This window comes from Ostrea edulis, chromosome 6 (assembly GCF_947568905.1).
Source record: "Ostrea edulis chromosome 6, xbOstEdul1.1, whole genome shotgun sequence".
Taxonomy (NCBI): domain Eukaryota; kingdom Metazoa; phylum Mollusca; class Bivalvia; order Ostreida; family Ostreidae; genus Ostrea; species Ostrea edulis.
In genome coordinates, this window is record NC_079169.1 from 27,056,715 (window position 1) to 27,076,963 (window position 20,249).

General features: G+C 34.9%; 1 protein-coding gene and 1 long non-coding RNA gene across 12 annotated transcripts in view; one reads left to right on the plus strand and one right to left on the minus strand.

Moving 5' to 3' along the window:
• Positions 1-17,977, minus strand: part of LOC125645420 (MYND-type zinc finger-containing chromatin reader ZMYND8-like) — a 51,025-nt gene extending 33,048 nt beyond the window's left edge. For 3 of the 11 annotated variants that reach the window (XM_056142222.1, XM_056142216.1, XM_056142226.1), the window contains exons 1-6: positions 17,845-17,977; positions 14,735-14,778; positions 4,607-4,654; positions 2,721-2,792; positions 2,414-2,554; positions 1,896-2,023 (exon numbers count right to left, since the gene is read on the minus strand). In XM_056142222.1, the coding sequence (XP_055998197.1) occupies positions 1,896-2,023; positions 2,414-2,554; positions 2,721-2,792; positions 4,607-4,640 (375 nt within the window). In that variant the 5' untranslated portion in view covers positions 4,641-4,654; positions 14,735-14,778; positions 17,845-17,977. Of the gene's footprint in view, positions 1-1,895; positions 2,024-2,413; positions 2,555-2,720; positions 2,793-4,575; positions 4,655-4,959; positions 5,122-5,221; positions 5,515-14,734; positions 14,779-15,405; positions 15,538-17,844 lie in introns of those variants that run through there. The other 8 variants (XM_056142224.1, XM_056142217.1, XM_056142223.1 and 5 more) reach the window with 6 other exon arrangements.
• Positions 14,738-17,963, plus strand: LOC130047383 (uncharacterized). The gene is made up of 2 exons (XR_008796275.1): positions 14,738-14,917; positions 17,919-17,963. It is a non-coding gene; the product is annotated as an uncharacterized LOC130047383 (long non-coding RNA).
• Positions 17,978-20,249: the final 2,272 nt, after the last annotated feature.

Consider the following 20,249-nt stretch of genomic DNA (forward strand, 5'->3'; position numbering starts at 1 on the left):
ATATATATAATATAACATATACTGTTTTCTCTGTGATAATCCTTTGAAGCTCCGATGTGTTAATTGAAGCTTTTATTTACAATGGTTATTTTGATGATGTAGTAACCTTCCAAACTGATAACGTCATAAAGGCTTATCTAAGTTAGCGCATTTAACTCCGAAATGCTACTTAATAACGTTGTACAAATATAAAACATACATTTTTCATAAAAATAGGCATAGCAAAGTATTAAAGTTCAATAAAATGAATTGTAGTCCATTTCTATCTTTATAGTTTGTTTACAAATACTTTTAAAAGTAGTTTTAAACCATGGATTCAGAGTTCATAATATTCCATCATATGCGGTTAGTCTGAATGAACATCACAACAATGTACCTAACAATATGGATCTAATACAATAATTATAAAGTTACATTTGATAAACAAAACATCCTTGTTAATGACAACTCTTCATATTTAGTACTATTTTTGTCATAACACTGCTCATCGATGTTTGTTTATTGTGTGATCATGTGCCTATAGTTTCAATTTATTTGTCAAAATTATGCTTGATACAGGAGCTGTCCATTAAAGTAAATCTTATGGAGATTAATCAAGTACAGTCTATAAATAAATACTATTTAATTGTTCTATACTAGGTATTAACCTGTATTGATCCAGTTAGATATATCTCAGTGAGAACAGCCAGGTGTCACTAATCCCCTGAAAGACCAGAAAATTCACACCAACAGCCTGGGGCAGTCCAGGTGTTCACTGCTGATTATAGGGCAATTATCTTAATCAACACTGAATATGCATGGGGTTTCATTATGTTTTTGTCAGAATTTTATAATGCGATACCGAATCATGGCATCTTTGGACAACTTAAAAACCATGTCTATTCTATACAAGTTGGTTTCTTGCTTTCAAATTCCAATTTGATAAACGATCTAACTTGATAAACCCTGAACTAAGAAGCGGAGTTCCACTGCATTGTTAAGCAACACAAATTTAGAAAGTTGATGTGTAACTATTCAAGGAATCTTGAACAAATATTGATATTTGCTGTCTTTGTCAAAAAATGGATTGTTTTAAAGTGGGAATAAATAATAACTGCATATTTAATTCATTAGCTGAATCTCTTTTTGTTATGATAACTTTATTGTGGACAGTCTGTCAAAATAAAAAAACAAACTTTTTCATCGTCCTCTCTATTGTTTATATTACCAGTCTATAGTACATGAATACACTCTGTACTCACACAGATGTTTTAGGGTGTCTGTAATACATCACAGACTGACGACAGACCTACAGAGGACGAGGGGGGACATCACAGACTGATGACAGACCTACAGAGGACGAGGGGGGACGTCACAGACTGACAACAGACCTACAGAGGACGAGGGGGGACATCACAGACTGATGACAGACCTACAGAGGACGAGGGGGGACGTCACAGACTGACAACAGACCTACAGAGGACGAGGGGGGACGTCACAGACAGACGACAGACCTACAGAGGACGAGGGGGGACGTCACAGACTGACGACAGACCTACAGAGGACGAGGGGGGACGTCACAGACTGATGACAGACCTACAGAGGACGAGGGGGGACGTCACAAACTGACGACAAACCTAGAGAGGACGAGGGGGGACGTCACAGACAGACGACAGACCTACAGAGGACGAGGGGGGACGTTCCAGACTGACGACAGACCTACAGAGGACGAGGGGGGACGTCACAGACTGACGACAGACCTACAGAGGACGAGGGGGGACGTCACAGACTGACGACAGACCTACAGAGGACGAGGGGGAATGTCACAGATTGACGACAAACCTAGAGAGGACAAGGGGGGACGTCATAGATTGATGACAGACCTGGGAGACCTGAAGGGGGGATTCGCAGCTTACCTCCCCTGAGCCGTCATTCCTTCCTATCTTGCGTTTTTTGGGAGGTGGGTTGGATCCAACATTACTGACATCGACTCCACTGGTTCTTTCCTCACTGGTGGACGTCTTCTTCCTCTTCAACGGGGATTCTGTAAACACCAAATAAAATAATAAACAGGGATTCTGTGACCATCAAGTAAAAAAATAAACGGGAATTCTGTGACCACCAAATAACATATCAGTTGCACAAAAACTTTCTATTTGGTACTATATCACAACAGTCATAGGTAAAATGAATTTGAAATGTTTACGTTTGGAAAACTACCCTTTCTGGAGACATTTGGAATCGGCTTAACATTTATTTGATTCTTTACAAGGCCTCACTCTCCAGGAGGAGATTAGGGACCTCATTCTTTACAGGGAGCTTCAAGGCCTCTCTCTATAGGAAATTAGGGACCTCATTCTTAATAAGGAGCTTCACAGCCTCACTCTGTAGGAGATTAGGGACTCATTCTCTAGTAGAAGGTGTAGAATGATACCTGTAGTGTCCTTGGATGATTTCCCTTGCAACTTCTGGTTATTTTCAATTTCCTTGGCAACAGCAATGGTTGTTGTGCCATTCATATGTATGCTACCAGTTGATAATCTGGTTCTCATCCCTCCAGCCTTTTCTGCCTCATCTGTAAATACAAGTGGAAGCTGATGAAATTTAGCTTATGGTTTGAAACAAGCTTAACTTGTATATGTAGAAATATATTTTGACAACTTTTAATAGAGTCCTTGTCCAAACTTCTTTAAATATATCAATTACAAATCATACTACTTTTGTATTCTTTCCTTCCTTACTTTTCTCCTTCTCTCTTTCTCTGGATCTCTCCCGTGTCTGAGGGGCAGGGCGGCGTCTCAGGGGGATCTCATCTGACAACGAAACCAGACATAAACACATTAATCAATAATCCTTCCCTTCACCATATCCCTTATTCAATGTGTGGTTCATTACTACAGCCAATCAATAGCTCACAGATTCCTTTGTGATGTTAGATAAAGGACTTCAAATACAATACAAGAATTCTATCTTTCTGTCAGGATTTGTCATTTCAGTGAAACTAGAAACAAAGGGAACATAAATCTAAATCATTCGTGTATCACAGTGGAAATGTGGGCCGATATTTACATCAGTGGGTGGTCTCTGCATTCATATCTACAAAGTATCATAAAAAAGACTAATCCGTTCATGGCATGATACCCAAACACGGTGCCTTAGCAGCCACTGGTCTGTGTCTGTATATTACAGTTATTGAATGGGTATAAAGGCAATAGTCATTTTGTCGGCCACAAGGCAAGAACTAACAAATTGACTAATGCTCATATTCAGCATTCAATAACCATTCTTTCATATCGAAATGTTATTGGTGAGGATTTCTATGAAATTCAGAGACAAATAAGACTTGCAAACGTAACTCATCAAAGAAAACAATCAAAGATGAGTACGTATTTCCAATATCTAGTATTCAGTAAAAAAAAAAAATGAAATCATTAATTATAATTCAATATCTCGAGCTTTTCCCCCTGTCTTCTGATCTATGTTAAAATGGAGCTTTCATTTCATTTAAACATCTGATGCTCACGACCAGGTCATGGTGGATAGTCAATCAGCACATCTGCCAGGGGCCGATAATTATCCTGTCACCTTCATATAGTCATTACAAACTTTGTAAATGTATAATAAGAGGCACCAATATCTGCCTGTATTTTAAATGTCACCGATATCTGTCTGTGTTTTAAGTCACAATATCTGTCTGTGTTTTAGATGTCACGATATCTGTCTGTGTTTTAGATGTCACGATATCTGTCTGTGTTTTAGATGTCACGATATCTGTCTGTGTTTTAGATGTCACAATATCTGTCTGTGTTTTAGATGTCATGATATCTGTCTGTTTTAGATGTCACAATATCTGTCTGTGTTTTAGATGTCACGATATCTGTCTGTGTTTTAAAAGTCACAATATCTGTCTGTGTTTCAGATGCCACAGAGATATATCTGTGTTTTAGACATTACTGATATATGCCTGTATTTCAGACATCACTAAAATCTTCCTGTGTTCCAGATGTCACCGATATTTGTCAGTGGTACACTCACATAAAATAGGAGTTGGTCCATAACTTCTGTATCATAATCTGACATTACACAGGCACTGTTAAATTTATAGCAGAATGAGAATCTGTCGAAGGCAGTGGTAAATTTATAGCAAAATAAGAATCTGTCGAAAGCACTGGTAAATTTATAGTGGAATGAGATTCTAGCTCTATTCCCCATTATCAGTCGATAACCAATTTGTCCATCAGTTTGCCAAGCCCATGTGAAGAATTTTGTTTGATCAGAAATTATATATTGTCACCTTAAGAATACAAAACATGGCCATAATTGCAGATCCAATATATATATATATATGTACATTACATATAAAAAGCAACGATATGACCCAACAACACGAAACATTCAACAAGTCCTTGGGATGACCCGTCCCTTCCTCAGGACAAGCGAGAAAGTTTATATATACGCCTTATTATCTTATTATTCAGTAACAAAGCATTTAAGGCACAATGATGAAGATGTTTAATTCTATGGTTACATGATACTAACAGATCGAGTTACATTATTCAATCAAAATGATATTACATGATCTGTTTCTATAGTTACCCAAACTCAAGACACACGTTTCCATAGTTACCTCTATTTCTGAGGGATTCAACCCTCTGGCTCATCGTTCCAGTTCAGTCTACAAAATAACAATACAAAGCTAGAGACAAATGTTTCATAAGCTAATTAACCTCTGCATTAATCGGACCTCGTCAGATGTCATTCAAAACACCATGTTGACCTGTTTCTGCTGAATACACACCTCGACATGTTATCCGTGTGGAGAAAAACCTCAACATCTATAGCTAAGACTTAAACATCTCCAACAAAGTTCTTCAAACTAAATACATCAGCACTGTATACATATACATCAAGCACTGTATATTGACAACAAACATGAATTTACTAGGACAGTTGTAAAAATAGTATAAATATTTGGATTACTATCATGATGATTGTGTAATCGCTGGAAACAAACACAAAATAAACGGCTAGTACATCAAGAGCAAGACCTCCATTAATTCACTCATCAATCTGGCCTCTTCAGGAATATTCTGCTGAGATTGTAAAATATTCAAGACACATGTTCTCACAGTGGTGAGGAGTGTTTCAGGGAACACTTCAAATTATGACTCATTGTGTCATACAAACTTAGATTCATCAATACCTATATAGTTCCCTCTGTCCATCCTCACAACATACAAACCTGAAGTGCTCTCAAACTAGATGATATGGTTTCTATATAGCTGGTCATCCATAGAGAGGAGCACCATGTCACGGCCCAATGAACTTGTTAAATCTGTCTTACACAGGAACAGTGTAGTCTGCACTCAGAGTAAATATGTCTGACCTAGATAATTTGGCAGGGTTAACTCACCTCAGTGTATCTCTGTAAAGTCACATGGCGGCCCCCCAAATCAATAGCTGAATCACTTTATCTACAGCTAGATCACCGTCAGCCAATGAGAACACAGCACAGGGAAACACTATATCAACTTTCTGCCAAAACAAGTTTGGGGTTCAAATAGGGGGCTCATTAAAAACACTTTAAAAATTTAAATATCAAAATGACTGCATTTAAGCTTTCTATTATTAAAAAGTAAAGTCTTTTAAAAAGTTTATGCAAAATACTGTAGATATGATATTGAATGACCTACGGTGGACGAGGGGCAGGGGGGGGGGGGGGGGGGGAGTGGCAGGGATAACCTATAAAACACATGCACTATAGTATCTTTTAATATAATCTCAAGGAAAACATTATGCCCACATGATACATGTTATGAGAGCAAAAATTCTTCTATTTTCTCTGTGAGAATAGCTAGTCCATATGAATTATACATCAAAGGTCCAAATTGACACATGCTTTAAAATTACTTAATATTAATCAATGTAAATTGTTTAATGTAAATAGGTTTCATGTTTATATTTACTTGCAGCAGAGTAACTAAAACTCTTAAGACTGGGGTTATTTGAAGACTTTAGAGTGTAATTTTTTTTATATTCGCTGAATATTTTCTCTAAGACTTATATTTCGTACATATTTATTGATACTTGTATATTTTATGTTCTAATTAAATTTTAGTACTTAAATCCTGTTCAAATTTTTAAAAAAAATATAAAAATATAAACAATGAAATGTCTTTCGTTGTTGTCAATACAGAAAAACTTGCATAGCCCGCTTATGTGGGTTATGATTTTTTTTCTGCAATGCTAGCTACCTCCATCACCCAATAAAACAACAAACAAATCATTTTGTTATACTTAATTGAATAAGGTTCTATATTCCATACATGTTTTTATTGAGTCTATGAACATGGAACTTTCACTTAAAGAAATGAATATACTCTCTGTCTCTGAGGACACTTGCTACAAAAAGAATCGAACTTCTCCGTTTTCAAATATTTCTGGACCGCCGCGGTGGCCTAGAAGTTAGAGCGTTTGCCCCGCAAGCAGAAGGCCGGGGTTCAAATCCTGGCCGCGACAGACCAAGCTGTAGTGACAGTTCCATCGCCAAATGCTCGGCATCAGGTGTGAATGTCACATGTCCTCGGAGATGACCTTAAAAGTGGATGTCCCGTGTCACAGTCGGTGTGGCACGCTAAAGAACTCTGACTGCTCAATGGCCGTAAATGCCGAGCAAAGGCCTAAATCTGAAGCCCTACACCGGTCTTGGTGCTCCATATGAGTGAAAAATTCTCGAGAGAGACGTTAAACAAGGCAATCAATCAATCAAATATTTCTGTAAAAAACATGAATAAATATGCAAAACATCTAAATATAGCAACATTAAAAACTGAATTAAGTCAAGTTGATCACATTATTAGTATTTATTGGGTATTTATTTTCAGAACTTTCCCATGTAGAGACATTCTGTAATCGCTTGCTCTCTCTTCAGCATTAATTGAAAAATTGCTCTAGCATGCATCATGTTGGTAATCAAATATCAATAAATACTCTATCAATTAAATACTCTAAGGAAAGGGAATTTTCAACCATGCCTGAACTTTGTCAAAAAACTGTTAATATGTAAAAATTGGAACTTTTCGAAAGGAAGCAGAAAAACTTGTTTGTTTGTAGCAAGACGTGTCTTCAAATGCTCATTTGTAATTATAAAAATTTCACCTCATATCTCTAATTAACTGGATCATTGACTCTTATAACCTTACACAATCATTGGCCAAGCTACTTAACACCATGTGACTACTTAACACCACGTGATTACTTAACACCATGTGACTACTTAACACCACGTGACTACTTAACACCACGTGACTACTTCACACCACGTGACTACTTAACACCACATGACTACTTAACAAACACCATGTGACTACTTAACACCATGTGACTACTTAACAAACACTACATGACTACTTAACACCACATGACTACTTAACACCATGTGACTACTTAACACCACGTGACTACTTAACAAACACCATGTGACTACTTCACATTGTGTGATTTTACCCTTTAGGATTACTTATGTCACAATATGACATGTTTATCCCAATCAAATTTTATGTCCAACTCATGGTTAAATGTTACTGAACTAGGAATTCGAGTTTGAATCTGTCTGAAATTTTTGTTTTGTTTTTTTAGAACTTTACCACACATTTTTATATAGTACCTTTTCTTTCATGTTTATTTCATTCATTCATCACAAATACAGTAATAACATTATCTTCTGAATCAAAAGATTTTAAATGTGATGAGCCACGTACCTTAAATTTTACAAGAGTTTTTTCTTCTTTTTTTTTTTTTAATTTTTTTTTTTTAGAAACAAACCATTTCCACAGCCTCATTCATTAATCTTTAATCCAACAGATGCAATTTGGCCCTTATCAAAATGATCTTTGCACACCCAGCTCAGAACTTCTTGAAACACCATAGGTTATAGATTATCACTCCCATGGGACAATTAGAATCCTTCACTGGACAGATGCAATTAATGATTTTTGCATGTCCAGCTGCATTCCTTGAAACATTTAGATAATTAATCCCAGGGGACAAATAGAGTTACTTTGTTGTATGTGGTGTTCTGTAGTTATTGTACAAAAAAATGAAGAAATTATATATACAGTAATATCTTTCAAAGTGTTTTTTTTTTAATTATAGTTTTGTTGAAGCTAATGGAGAATAAAACCCGCTTTATGATGTTTTGTTAATATATGATACACATACAATAATTCATATTTTCTTTGGGAAAAAAAACCCAAATATTTATTTTCACGACAAAATGTCGTGAATTTAGAGCTTTGAAAAAAGGTTGTCCCACACAAAATCCCCCACTTTAAAGTGTACCCAAGATGCATCATCTGACGAAGTATGATGATTCTAGGCTTCAGAGTATTTAAGTTATGAGCGGACAGGCGAAAGATATAGCAGACAGATGGATTGCTAGAGGACTGGACACTAAAGCCACACTATAATACCTCCCATCTTACATGGGCAAATAAAAAAAGTGATCCAGTTTGGCTTCGGGTATATATACACATGTACACGTTTAGTAAAATCAATTATTTGTTTAGTTGTACTGACTCAGAGTATGAAAAATCACGTCAATAATGATGGATTTTTAAAAAATTCAGAATTTGGAAGGGAGTGGGTATATGTGGTAGAAATTTAGCAGTGTTTAGGGGTTTTTATTAAAGGTATTTTGAATATTTGATATATGGTGTGCAAGACTTTCCCCTTCACAATTTTGAAGCAAAACTTACCGAATATTGTCACTAATCTGAAAGCTGCGGCAGTAATATGAAGCACACCTGTATTTTTCAAATCCATTTTTATGTCAAAAACTTAATTGGCAATTTGGCATACATTAAAGAAATTTGAAACTCCAGGAAATTATTTACGTTCATGAAATCATAATTATAATACTGCGACTGCAATATGTAAAATTACTTGCACAATTTCTGTTCACATGCATTTTTAACATCTATGTCTAGCTAAGGGGAGGGCAGGTACATATACATGAGAGAAGACAGAAATGTTTCCCATGGGAGTGTGTTCCACCCAATGCAATTTCTTCCAAGGGACTAACACTTAGTACATGAAAATAGGTAAATCATTTTATCAATACCCCTTTTTTTCTTACTCCTTTTTTTTTTTTTAATCAGTAGCTGATACACAGAGCTGATCAAAGTAAGCTTATAGTTACATATTTTCATACACATAATTACAAATTATGCAGTACTTAAGTAAAGCGACATGGTTGATTTTATCTTATGCGTGCATGCTAAACTAAAACAAAGGCAATGATTGGGGTATAGCTAAGAGTTGACACTAGAAACCCAACATGAGTGGTTGCTATTTTTAGATGAAGAAAATCAGAGGTTTTTATTTTCTGTTGCACTATAAAACATAATCTCCTTATCAGATCTGCCACTGCATCATTTGTATGATGATGTTAAAACACAGACTGTGATGAAATGAAATGTGATGATCAAAATGGACAATCCTTACAATTATGGGAGATTTTTCTGAATGATGAAAATTCAGTGGATGTACATGGCCGTCGAACTTACTCTGTCCTACTATTCAGAGCTCGCTAAGCTTGTTATTGCATTGTGAGTTTCCTTGAATCTAGTGAAAAAAAGGCAAAGCTGAATTGATTTTGCACAATAATCAAGGTCACAAATTTTCAAATAACATCAAAATACTGTTTGAACTTTAGGGATGAAACTTCAACGAAACTGGTCACTGTAGCACCGTGGTTAGGGAACTTGTTTTCCATAAGGAAGGTCTCGGGTTTGATTCTTTATCCTGAAGCCTGTTCAGCAGAGTGGGCGCCCGCGAACATTCCTAATGTAATCCTTTGGTGCTAGAGGTGAGCACTCTGCTCTGCTGAACAGGCTTCTGTACATGTCACGTCAAACCTAGGACAGTTAACATAGGTAGTTTACGGTTCCTTCTCCATGCATCTGGCATTAGAAGTGAAAGTCATAGGTCTTCCGGATATAACCTTAAAATCGGAGGTTCCATATTACAGTAAGCATTGACATGAGAAGGCACCCTAGCTACTACAACCTCGAGATAAAGAATCCTCACTGCTACAGCCTCGAGATAAAGAATCCTTACTGCTACAGCCTCGAGATAAAGAATCCTCACTGCTATAGCCTCAAAATAAAGAATCCTCACTGCTACAGCCTCGAAATAAAAAACCCTCACTGCTACAGCCTCGAGATAAAGAAATCCTTACTGCTACAGGCTCGAGATAAAGAAATCCTCACTGCTACAGTCTCGAGATAAAGAACCCTCACTGCTACAGCCTCGAGATAAAGAACCCTCACTGCTACAGCCTCGAGATAAAGAAATCCTCACTGCTACAGACTCGAGATAAAGAACCCTCACTGCCACAGCCTTGACAGCATCGTTCACTGACAGTTGCACTTCCTCCATGGCTGATGACATCTCCAACTCTTCTATGGGATGTAAGAGAACAACCATATTCAGAATCTCAATGACCTAACCGTGTAGAAGGAAAGGTGAGGCTAGCTTTTATCACTGAGCTTACCTGGCTGTTCCAATCACTAAACTAGCCTGGCTGTTCCAATCACTAAGCTAGCCTGCCTTTCCAATTACTGAGCTAGTCTGGCTGCTCCAATCACTGAGCCAGCCTGATTTTTCTATTCACTCATTCTCTACCCATAGTTCCATGCGCTCTCGCACTATACCTCTGTCAATGCTCAATTTACAGAAATCTTGTTAAAGTTTCTAATATCCAACATTTTATGTTTTGGACAAAATATTTAGTCAAATTATGAAATACTTTTGGTGCAATTAAATTGATGCTTACTGTAAATTGTTTAAAATCACTGCGTTCTAATCTAAATTTGGAACTACTTCATATTATGCGTATCAATGTAGGATATTCAGGAGGTGGAATTTTAATGTAATCATGGAATCAAAAGCAAGAAAGGCTGTAAAAAAAAAAAAACGATAAAATTTGTAAAATAAGAGACAAACAGCTAAAGGTAAAAATGTACTTAGAACAGTGCCAGTCGGTTATGAAAAGAGCTTGATGTATCAACTGTTGCCAAAACTTTTAAAGGGAAAGAAAACGAGAATGACTGTTTATATCATGTGATTTTATTGTCACGTGATTCCAAGCATTGGCAGAGGTGTAAGTGAAGCTTGCATAATGTGCCCTCCAGTGAGAGAATGCCAACCACTGTGCCAGCCTGGTTATGCCAATCACTAGTCTCAGCTAGCCTGGCTATTCCAATTACTGAGCCAGCCTGGCTGTTCCATGACCCATCAATTCTACATCTGTACAAATATAGACCTACATAACCAGAGTTAGCTTTGCATTATTATTGTGAAGCTTTCTGATCTAATTAAAATTAGCTGTTTCTTAAAATCTGCTACCGCTTCTTCTTTGAGAAGCGGTAGCGGATTCAAAACAGCTTTAGAATTTTAATTAGATTGGAAGCTTTCAATCCTTAGCGTGTCTTCAGAAAACATATTTTCACACCACTATTTTTACTTCATGATTCTAGAAATGATCTTGTTAAATCGATCACTTTTTTCTTCATTACCTCCCCTGGTTTAAATAGGAAAATGGACAAAATTAATTGAACAAAATTAATACTTTGGGATGCTTTGTGCCAAGTTTAGTTGAAATTTCTCCAACAGTTCAGGGGAAAAAAAGTTGAAATGTGAAAACAGACATAAAGATATCTTGACATGATTTTTGGTTCAGGTGAATTATGAAAACGTGGCCTCTGTAGACTCTAATTAGCTCCCACGTTTTTTAATTTAGTGAATCACCCACACATTTCCATCAAACTTGGTACGAAATTGCAATCCTGCAAAGACACATAGTATTCTTTTATGTGACATCATAATCACTGATTGATCCTTCGGTTTCTTGATGCGTAAAGTGATTGTGCATTGGTAGATTAAAATACTTCACATGAGATTTGATTTTAACACACGAGTCCTGCAAATTATGCTCCAAGGCTTTTTTTTCAGTATATCTAAAATCAGTGTGAAGGAAAGCACAGCGAATGTGACATCAGCATTTCAAAAAACCAGAAGTTTTTTTTTTACTATATATATATTTTATTTGGAAGCATACAATTTTGGTTGGGATAAAATATCCTAGGATATTCCCACTTCTTCCTCACCTATGGTGCCAAGAGCCCATTGGATTGGATGTATTTCTTTTTTAATTACATATGTATATATACACACACACATACATACATATACACACACATATATATACATACATATATATATACACACACATACATACATACATACATATACACACACATATATATACACACACAGAAGTTGATGATATCTGATATGGTTTATAGCAGTTTTCTTTGTGAAAAAAAACGACGTCATCTACGATGAATTTATGCATTTAAGATTGATATTTCTGTCCTAAGTATCACAGCTGAGAAAGAATACTGCACTTATTACGGTTAACTTATATTTTTTAGAATGAAAATAACATGAATTTTAAATGATTTAATGTCGCCTCCTCATTCATAATGGGACATCATAAATTCTATATTTTCATAAAAATTTTCAAACAATTCCTCCATATTAATCCTATATGCATCATTTTCATTATCAACTAGTCTTGAATAAAATTACAGATTAAGGTGCATGAAGCATTAACACTTATTAAAATGGATTTCATCATCTAAAAAGTTCACATATATGTGAGGAAGCCTCAATCTAATGATTTTCATTTCCATTGCTTTACATGTTAAATTCTAAGCACTTTTCCTATTTCAAATGAAAAATCCATTCCAAACATTGAATTAGATATTATTTCTGACTAGTACAGGGATTGGTCAAACACTTACTATTACGAAAACAGCAGTCTGCAATCGTTTAAACAATAAAATGCTTTCTTTGTTGTTTTATTGGGTGAAGGTAGCTATCATTGCAGAAAAAATTCATTACTCACATAAGCAGGTTACGAATTTTTTTTTCTACAATGCTAGCTACTTTTATCACCCAATAAAACATTAAAGACATTCTATTGTTTATATCTATATATTTATGTATTTTCTAAAAATATAAACTAGATTTAAGTACTGAAATATCATATAGTTGACCATTTCATTACTTTAAACGGAACAACTAATGCAACCTTTGACCTTGACAACGCTCCATATTTGGTATTGATTATGTGGACAATGCTAACTAAAAAACCATATTGAACTAATTTATTGTCTATGATGAAAGCAATGTCAAATTAAAAAGAAATATAAGAGAAAAGATTCAGCGAATATAAAGTGATAACGACGGTCAGGAGAACAGCTATTTATGCATTTTATATTGCGTTAATACAGGTCTATGTTACATGATATCAAATCAATACATGTTCCTAATTATGAATTATGTTAACTCATTTGTCTAGTGGGTATCACTCATTAGATAAATTACAGCTTCTAGTTGTTGCTCCTAAGTAAAAACACAACATAACCTTGCATGAAGCTAAACCTAGGATGTAAGAAATGGAAGAATAGTACAAGGTGAATAAAATGTCTAGCATGATTTTTATATAGATCTGCTTTATACACTGAGCTGAAAATAGCGTATATATTCCCCAGCTTAGCCTCTATGAATATGTACATCATTTCAACGCATTAGACAAAACAAGTATAAAACCATACCAAAGATATATCCTACATTCATTTTTCTGTCTTCATCTACTTACGAGCTCATATAGTCACCCCTATGTATAGTGTGATAAGTACAAATCTATACATCATCCGCTTAGAGTAAAAAATCCTCCACCTAAAGTAAAAAATCCTCTGACTAAAGTTTAAAAAATCCTCAGACTAAAGTAAAAAAAAATCCTCAAATTAAAGTAAAAAAAAAAATCCCGTTCATATAGCATGATAAGTACAAATTTATACATCTTCCACCTAAAGTAAAAAATCCTCATCGTATAGCATAATAAGTCCAAATCTATACATCCCCGCGTAAAGTAAAAAATCCCTTGCGTAGAGTGGAGAAGTACAAATTTATACATCCTCCGACTAAAGTCAACCTTGATACAGATGTACATTCTAATGTTCCGTCATGAAAGCTAAGTAAATTACCAAAGTAAAATCTTGGGCACTGAAAATAATTACAGAAATGTGCATTCTGATCAAGCGTATAAACTGAATCAAGAAATAAGACTGGAGAGAGGGGAATGCATTAATTTATTAAACTAATTCCAAGGATTTTATCCTACAGATTAAGATGATTAATTTCTAACAACAACAACCCTCAAAACAAGCAGTAAAAGAGAAATTTGGACTCGCTGCAAAAACTACAATTCCACTGCATGATGATCAATTAGTTTTTGCTCCTGCCTTACAATGATAAGCATATTTCATTCAACTTAAAAATTTTGTTTTCAAAAGCAGAAAAAAAACCCACCATAATCCCCTTTATTTGACAATTTTAAGGCACGTCTTTTTTCTTAAATGCATGAATTTAATATTGAAATCTGGCAATTATATCTAAACCTTTTCACCAAAAAAAAGCCCTATTGTGCTCTTCTGAGCACTGCAGGAGTTCCTGAAGTTGCATGCAAATGCCTTGGGGAGTGACTCAGCTGTGTAGGGCCCTGTGAAGAATTTGAGCGATCCTTTGATGTGTTCAAGATGACATCTATTTATTTTCAACATTTTCTACCTGACAGGTGTATAATGACGAGGGCCCTGTACTAAATCTGTATTCATAAACTCACCTTAGTTATCTAGAGAACTTGCTGGGGCTCCACATAGGGAAACTCTACAAAACAAAAGGACAATATTCAGTGACTGAATCAATACCTTTAAATGGACAGTTAATACATACAAGAGTCTGCTTTACCGTGTATTGGTCATACTTACAAGATTGACCTAATTCTGAAACTGTAATTTTGTGTAATGTAAGTACTGTTGTGATACTGATTGTTTACGGTTTATTTACACGGCTTTTAACAGGTCACTGTTACACAAAATTATGCATGCACTATACGCTTGCTATAACAGTTGAAATGAAAGTACATATGCAAATCAGAAACCTTACTTTCTCAGTGTAGCTAAAATCAACTAACTTTGTTATATACAATTCAGTATGTTTTTTTAATAACAAAATTCAATAATTTAAATGATAAACTAGTGCCAATAAATCAACAATTTAGGCCACACGCACGGATCATCACATAATTACACCATTACAAATTAGCATAAAACAATTCCATCCTATCAACTGCTTAATTCATTTTCCAATAGAGAGAGAGAGAGAGAGAGAGAGAGAGAGAGAGAGGCCACTACTCAAACATGTGGGTTTTCTTAGGTTTTCATCCCAAACCAAAGGGGCTTGCTCCCATTAAAATAAATTGTAAAAAATAGTTACATATTATTGTTTACATACTTTTATTTCCAGGAGCAAGTCCTTGTGCCCAAACCAATGTCACATCCATCACGATGTACAAACCAATGTTGCACCCATCACTCCATCAATTATATAGATGTACAAAACCAATGTTGCAACCATCATTCCATCAATTCAGATCTATAAATCAATGTCGCACCCATCACTCCATCAATTATATAGATCTACAAACCAATGTCGCACCCATCAATCCAACAATTATATAGATGTACAAACCAATGTCGCACCCATCACTCCATCAATTATATAGATCTACAAACCAATGTTGCACCCATCATTCCATCAATTCAGATCTATAAATCAATGTCGCACCCATCAATCCAACAATTATATAGATCTACAAACCGATGTCGCACCCATCAATCCAACAATTATATAGATGTACAAACCAATGTTGCACCCATCACTCTAACAATTATATAGATGTACAAACCAATGTCTCACCCACCACTCCATCAATTATATAGATCTACAAACCAATGTTGCACCCATCATTCCATCAATTCAGATCTATAAATCAATGTCGCACCCATCAATCCAACAATTATATAGATCTACAAACCAATGTCGCACCCATCAATCCAACAATTATATAGATGTACAAACCAATGTTGCACCCATCACTCCAACAATTATATAGATGTACAAACCAATGTCGCACCCATCAATCCAACAATTATATAGATCTACAAACCAATGTCACACCCATCACTCTAACAATTATATAGATGTACAAACCAATGTCGCACCCATCACTCCAACAATTATATAGATGTACAAACCAATGTCGCACCCATCACTCCATCAATTATATAGATGTACACACCAATGTCACACCCATGAAAGGTAAAGATAACGAACAGTAATCAATCTCATAACTCCTATAAGCAATACAAAATAGTGTTGGGCAAACACAGACCCCTGGATATATAGCAGAGGTGCTAACATCACGCTAACAATTCAGATGTACAAAAAGCACCCCCCCCCCCCCCCCCCCCCCCATCAAAAATATCAGCATTCGATCTCTCAGGGGCTATACCTACGCTGACCAAAGATTTATCTGTTTATAATATTAGTTCTAACTAAATCATAACTAGTCTTCATCTATCAAAATTATATAGTCCCATAGTGTTCAACATTAGTGATAAAATCATAAACTCTGGCATTACGAAAATTATAGCTTCTTGTGGATGGGAGTCTTTGAATTTCTGTTTCCATGGAGACATTAATACAATAATTGACGGGAAATCTGTAAATGTATGAACTAGTGGAGACTCGCATATAATACAGTATTTAGTGAATATCATATGTAACCCGTAGCAAATAACATCGATGTCATATTAAATTCGTAGTCAGTGTTATAAAGGAACCTTTTGATTTGATCCGCGAATTTGATCATTATCTGTAAAATCATGTCCAATAATGATTTGCAAAATGATAAAAGTCTACAGTCATACAATTCATACCTGCTTTATATTGTATATTCAGAGGATCACACCTGAATATTATGACAAATAATAATTTTTCCTCTTGAGTTTGTTGAGAGTTGGGAATTGATCTTATAAATAAGAGACAATTAACACATTGACACAAAGGGAGGTGCACCATGAATGCAAAAAAAAAATTATAAACATAATATTCCATGTCATATTCTAGAATTCTCCATCCATCGGATTACTGCGGTGCTTTATCTGTATATACTGGCATTTTCCAGTCCTGCAGGTGATTTAATTTGGTTCTTATTGATTAAATTTCCATAAAATGAATTTTTTTAGCTACATTAGACAAAATTTTATATCATAATCCTATAGTTTTTCATTCATGGCAATATTGAAAGGCTCGATCGTGATATAACTCTATAGAAGAGATTATGTAGTCAGATTTGAGTTTGTTTAATTATTTCATATATAGAAGCCAATGCGGAGTGAGGGGTGGGGGCTGTCTCCTTCGAATGTTGATCAAATTAGTTTCCCAACTATTTATTCGTTAAACATGATGGTGTATTTTGAGTGCTTGATTTACACGTAATTGTAAAACATGCATTGTAATACATTAACTGGTGTACTTAAATCATTATAACTTTTCCTTATATCATGATAATCCTCCAATTTCACAAACATGCATCACAAATGTTATTGAAAAAAATCCAGTTCTATGCGCCTTGAATATGACATTAATTAAGGTAGCATTAACATTAATTAAATCACAAACTAATGGACAGTTGTTCATCAACATAAAAGTACACAAAATTTTTGACATTCTATGCACCTCCAAAACAGACACACAAAGGGAAAAGAAATCTTCCATTTCTACATGCTGCCACTGACAAGCTATTAGCACTGCCACATACCAACTACAAGAGTTTATCTTAACCCTCATTAAATATACATTAAGAGTGTACAAACAGATTTAAATCACCTGAATAATGCAGACTTCTGACTTAACCTGTCTAAATTCAAACTGATTTCTTCTCTCCACTTCTGTTTCTGCAGTGTTCCTCTTATGAGTCCACCATGTTGCCTGAAGTTGAACCATGTGGTAAAATTAGATGCAGTCAAACAGCCTTGAACCTTTCACAGGCAAAGAGTAATCCTGCCTAATAATAGAACCAGATTGTATACAACAGCGAAGAATGGGGGCGGAGTTTCGTCCTCATTGCCATAGTGATTTCTCAGCTATTGGTCAGGGGTAATGTAATAGTCAGAGATGTGAACACAGGAAATAATGTACTTGTCAAAGCATGGGGCCCAAGAGAGGGGCAACAAATGTGGGGATACTTAAGGGAGAATTTATCATCCTGATTTAAATTCAGAAAATATCTGGACAGCCTACCAGTGATTTCAATTAATGTTTCTAATACACAGTTTCCACTGCCATTTTCCCAGAATACTGATGAAGTACGTCAAATGATTATTTAAGCATGATTATAAATGTGTAGCAGTTAAGGTATTAATTTTTGTTGTTCTGCCAATTGTGAAAATCAATGTATTACCTTACGAATTTCAAATATTCAAACAATACTTCATTAATACACAAATTCAATAATGATTTTATAATTATTTATGGATTTCTACAGTCTGTTTTAATACGGTTATATGCAATATGCTTGATTGATGCATGCATGGTCATGCACATCTACTCAAGGAAGCAATTGCATTGTTTTTCAGTACCATTAGGCAGGCACATGAATAAACAAATGAATATAAGTGAAATTAAAACAGAAATAAAAATATGGTTTTCCACAATTCTAATTCTGCATGATTTCAGAAACTTTAACACAAAGACATATATAACAAAGATAAGCAATAATTCCTTCGGGTGGCATGTTTACCGCTTAAAATAAGCGACCTTTCCACCTATAAATGGAATTGTTTGATAAATTTGATGTTGATTCACGTTTATTTCACTCCTATCATACTGGTAAATTGGAATCATAATGCAACAAGTTTTGAAATGATTTGACGATTGATAGACAAATAGACTTCTCGAGAACTCGTACCCAGAATTTTTAGTACAAGTTCTCCTGGTGAAGTTCAATATCCAGGTACGAGTTCTCCAGGAGACAAACTCTAAGTAATTTTATCCTAAATAAATCTCAGTACAAGTTCTCCTGGAGAGAAAATTTGTCAATTTTATCATAAAAATCTGGGTTTGAGTTCTCCCAGATAAAAACATCAACTTTATCAGAAATTTGGGTAAAAGTTTTTAAGCTCCTGGAGAAAAACTTTGTCATTAAAGTAATCAAAATTTGGATAAGAGTTGGGCTGATTAAAAACTGTATATAATCATTCTAGGCATTGAAATCTGGGTACAAGTTCTTCAAGAAATTTGAGGATTTCATACATTATACATACTTTACAATGAACATGCCCTTCAATTGAATAAAAGAAGTAAATAATTATAATATAAAATTTTATACTTGTGTGTGTTTGTTTTTTTTTTCATCATTTATTTAAATGAACAGTGAGTGTCAATAATTATGATTATTGCAAATGAACACTCATCACAACTGACAACATATGTTTATATGGTATCTCTCTCTTGCAGTATCTCTCTCTTGCGGTGCATATATATGTCAAATTTGATTTCTTTGTGGTTTCATGGAGATATCACTATAACAATTATTTTTGTAATTATTCGCAGCACACAAAACACAATTATACAGTCAACAAATGATTCCAACTCTATCCCGGGTGTTTAAATCATTTATTTGAGGCTATATTCGCGTGGGGTATGTCAGTGTTAGGTCAATAGTTGAAGATGCGTGCGATGTATTGACTGCAAGAAACTGCTAAGTAAATGCATAATTTTTGTAATTACATTGAATCCTATAGTTAATATGTTTAATGTATGTATATACATAAAATTTTACAAAAGATCCATAACCAGTTTTAACCTGATGAAGATTTCCAACATAGTCATACATGAAAGAGTTAATGCTGGGTCTCTACGATGAGCTATTGCTGTTTAAGCCATTCAAAATATTACTGAATGTTCCAACTTTCAACCTGCACTTGATATATCATATTACATTGTATATGATAGTCTTAATCATGGACCTAAAATCAATATGAAATATTATTTGTTTCAACATTCATAAAAATAGGTAATAAATAAGTAGATAAAATCAATTTACTTGTAAAACTGAAACAATTCCAAATATTCATATTAAGTATATATTTTATTCTAAAAATTATCTATGTACAAATGTTTTCTCCTGTAAAATTCCTACCCAGAATTATATTCATATGATACAATTGACAAAGTTTATCTCTAGTACAGAAGTTGTACCCAGATATCTATGATAAAATTGACAAAGTTTT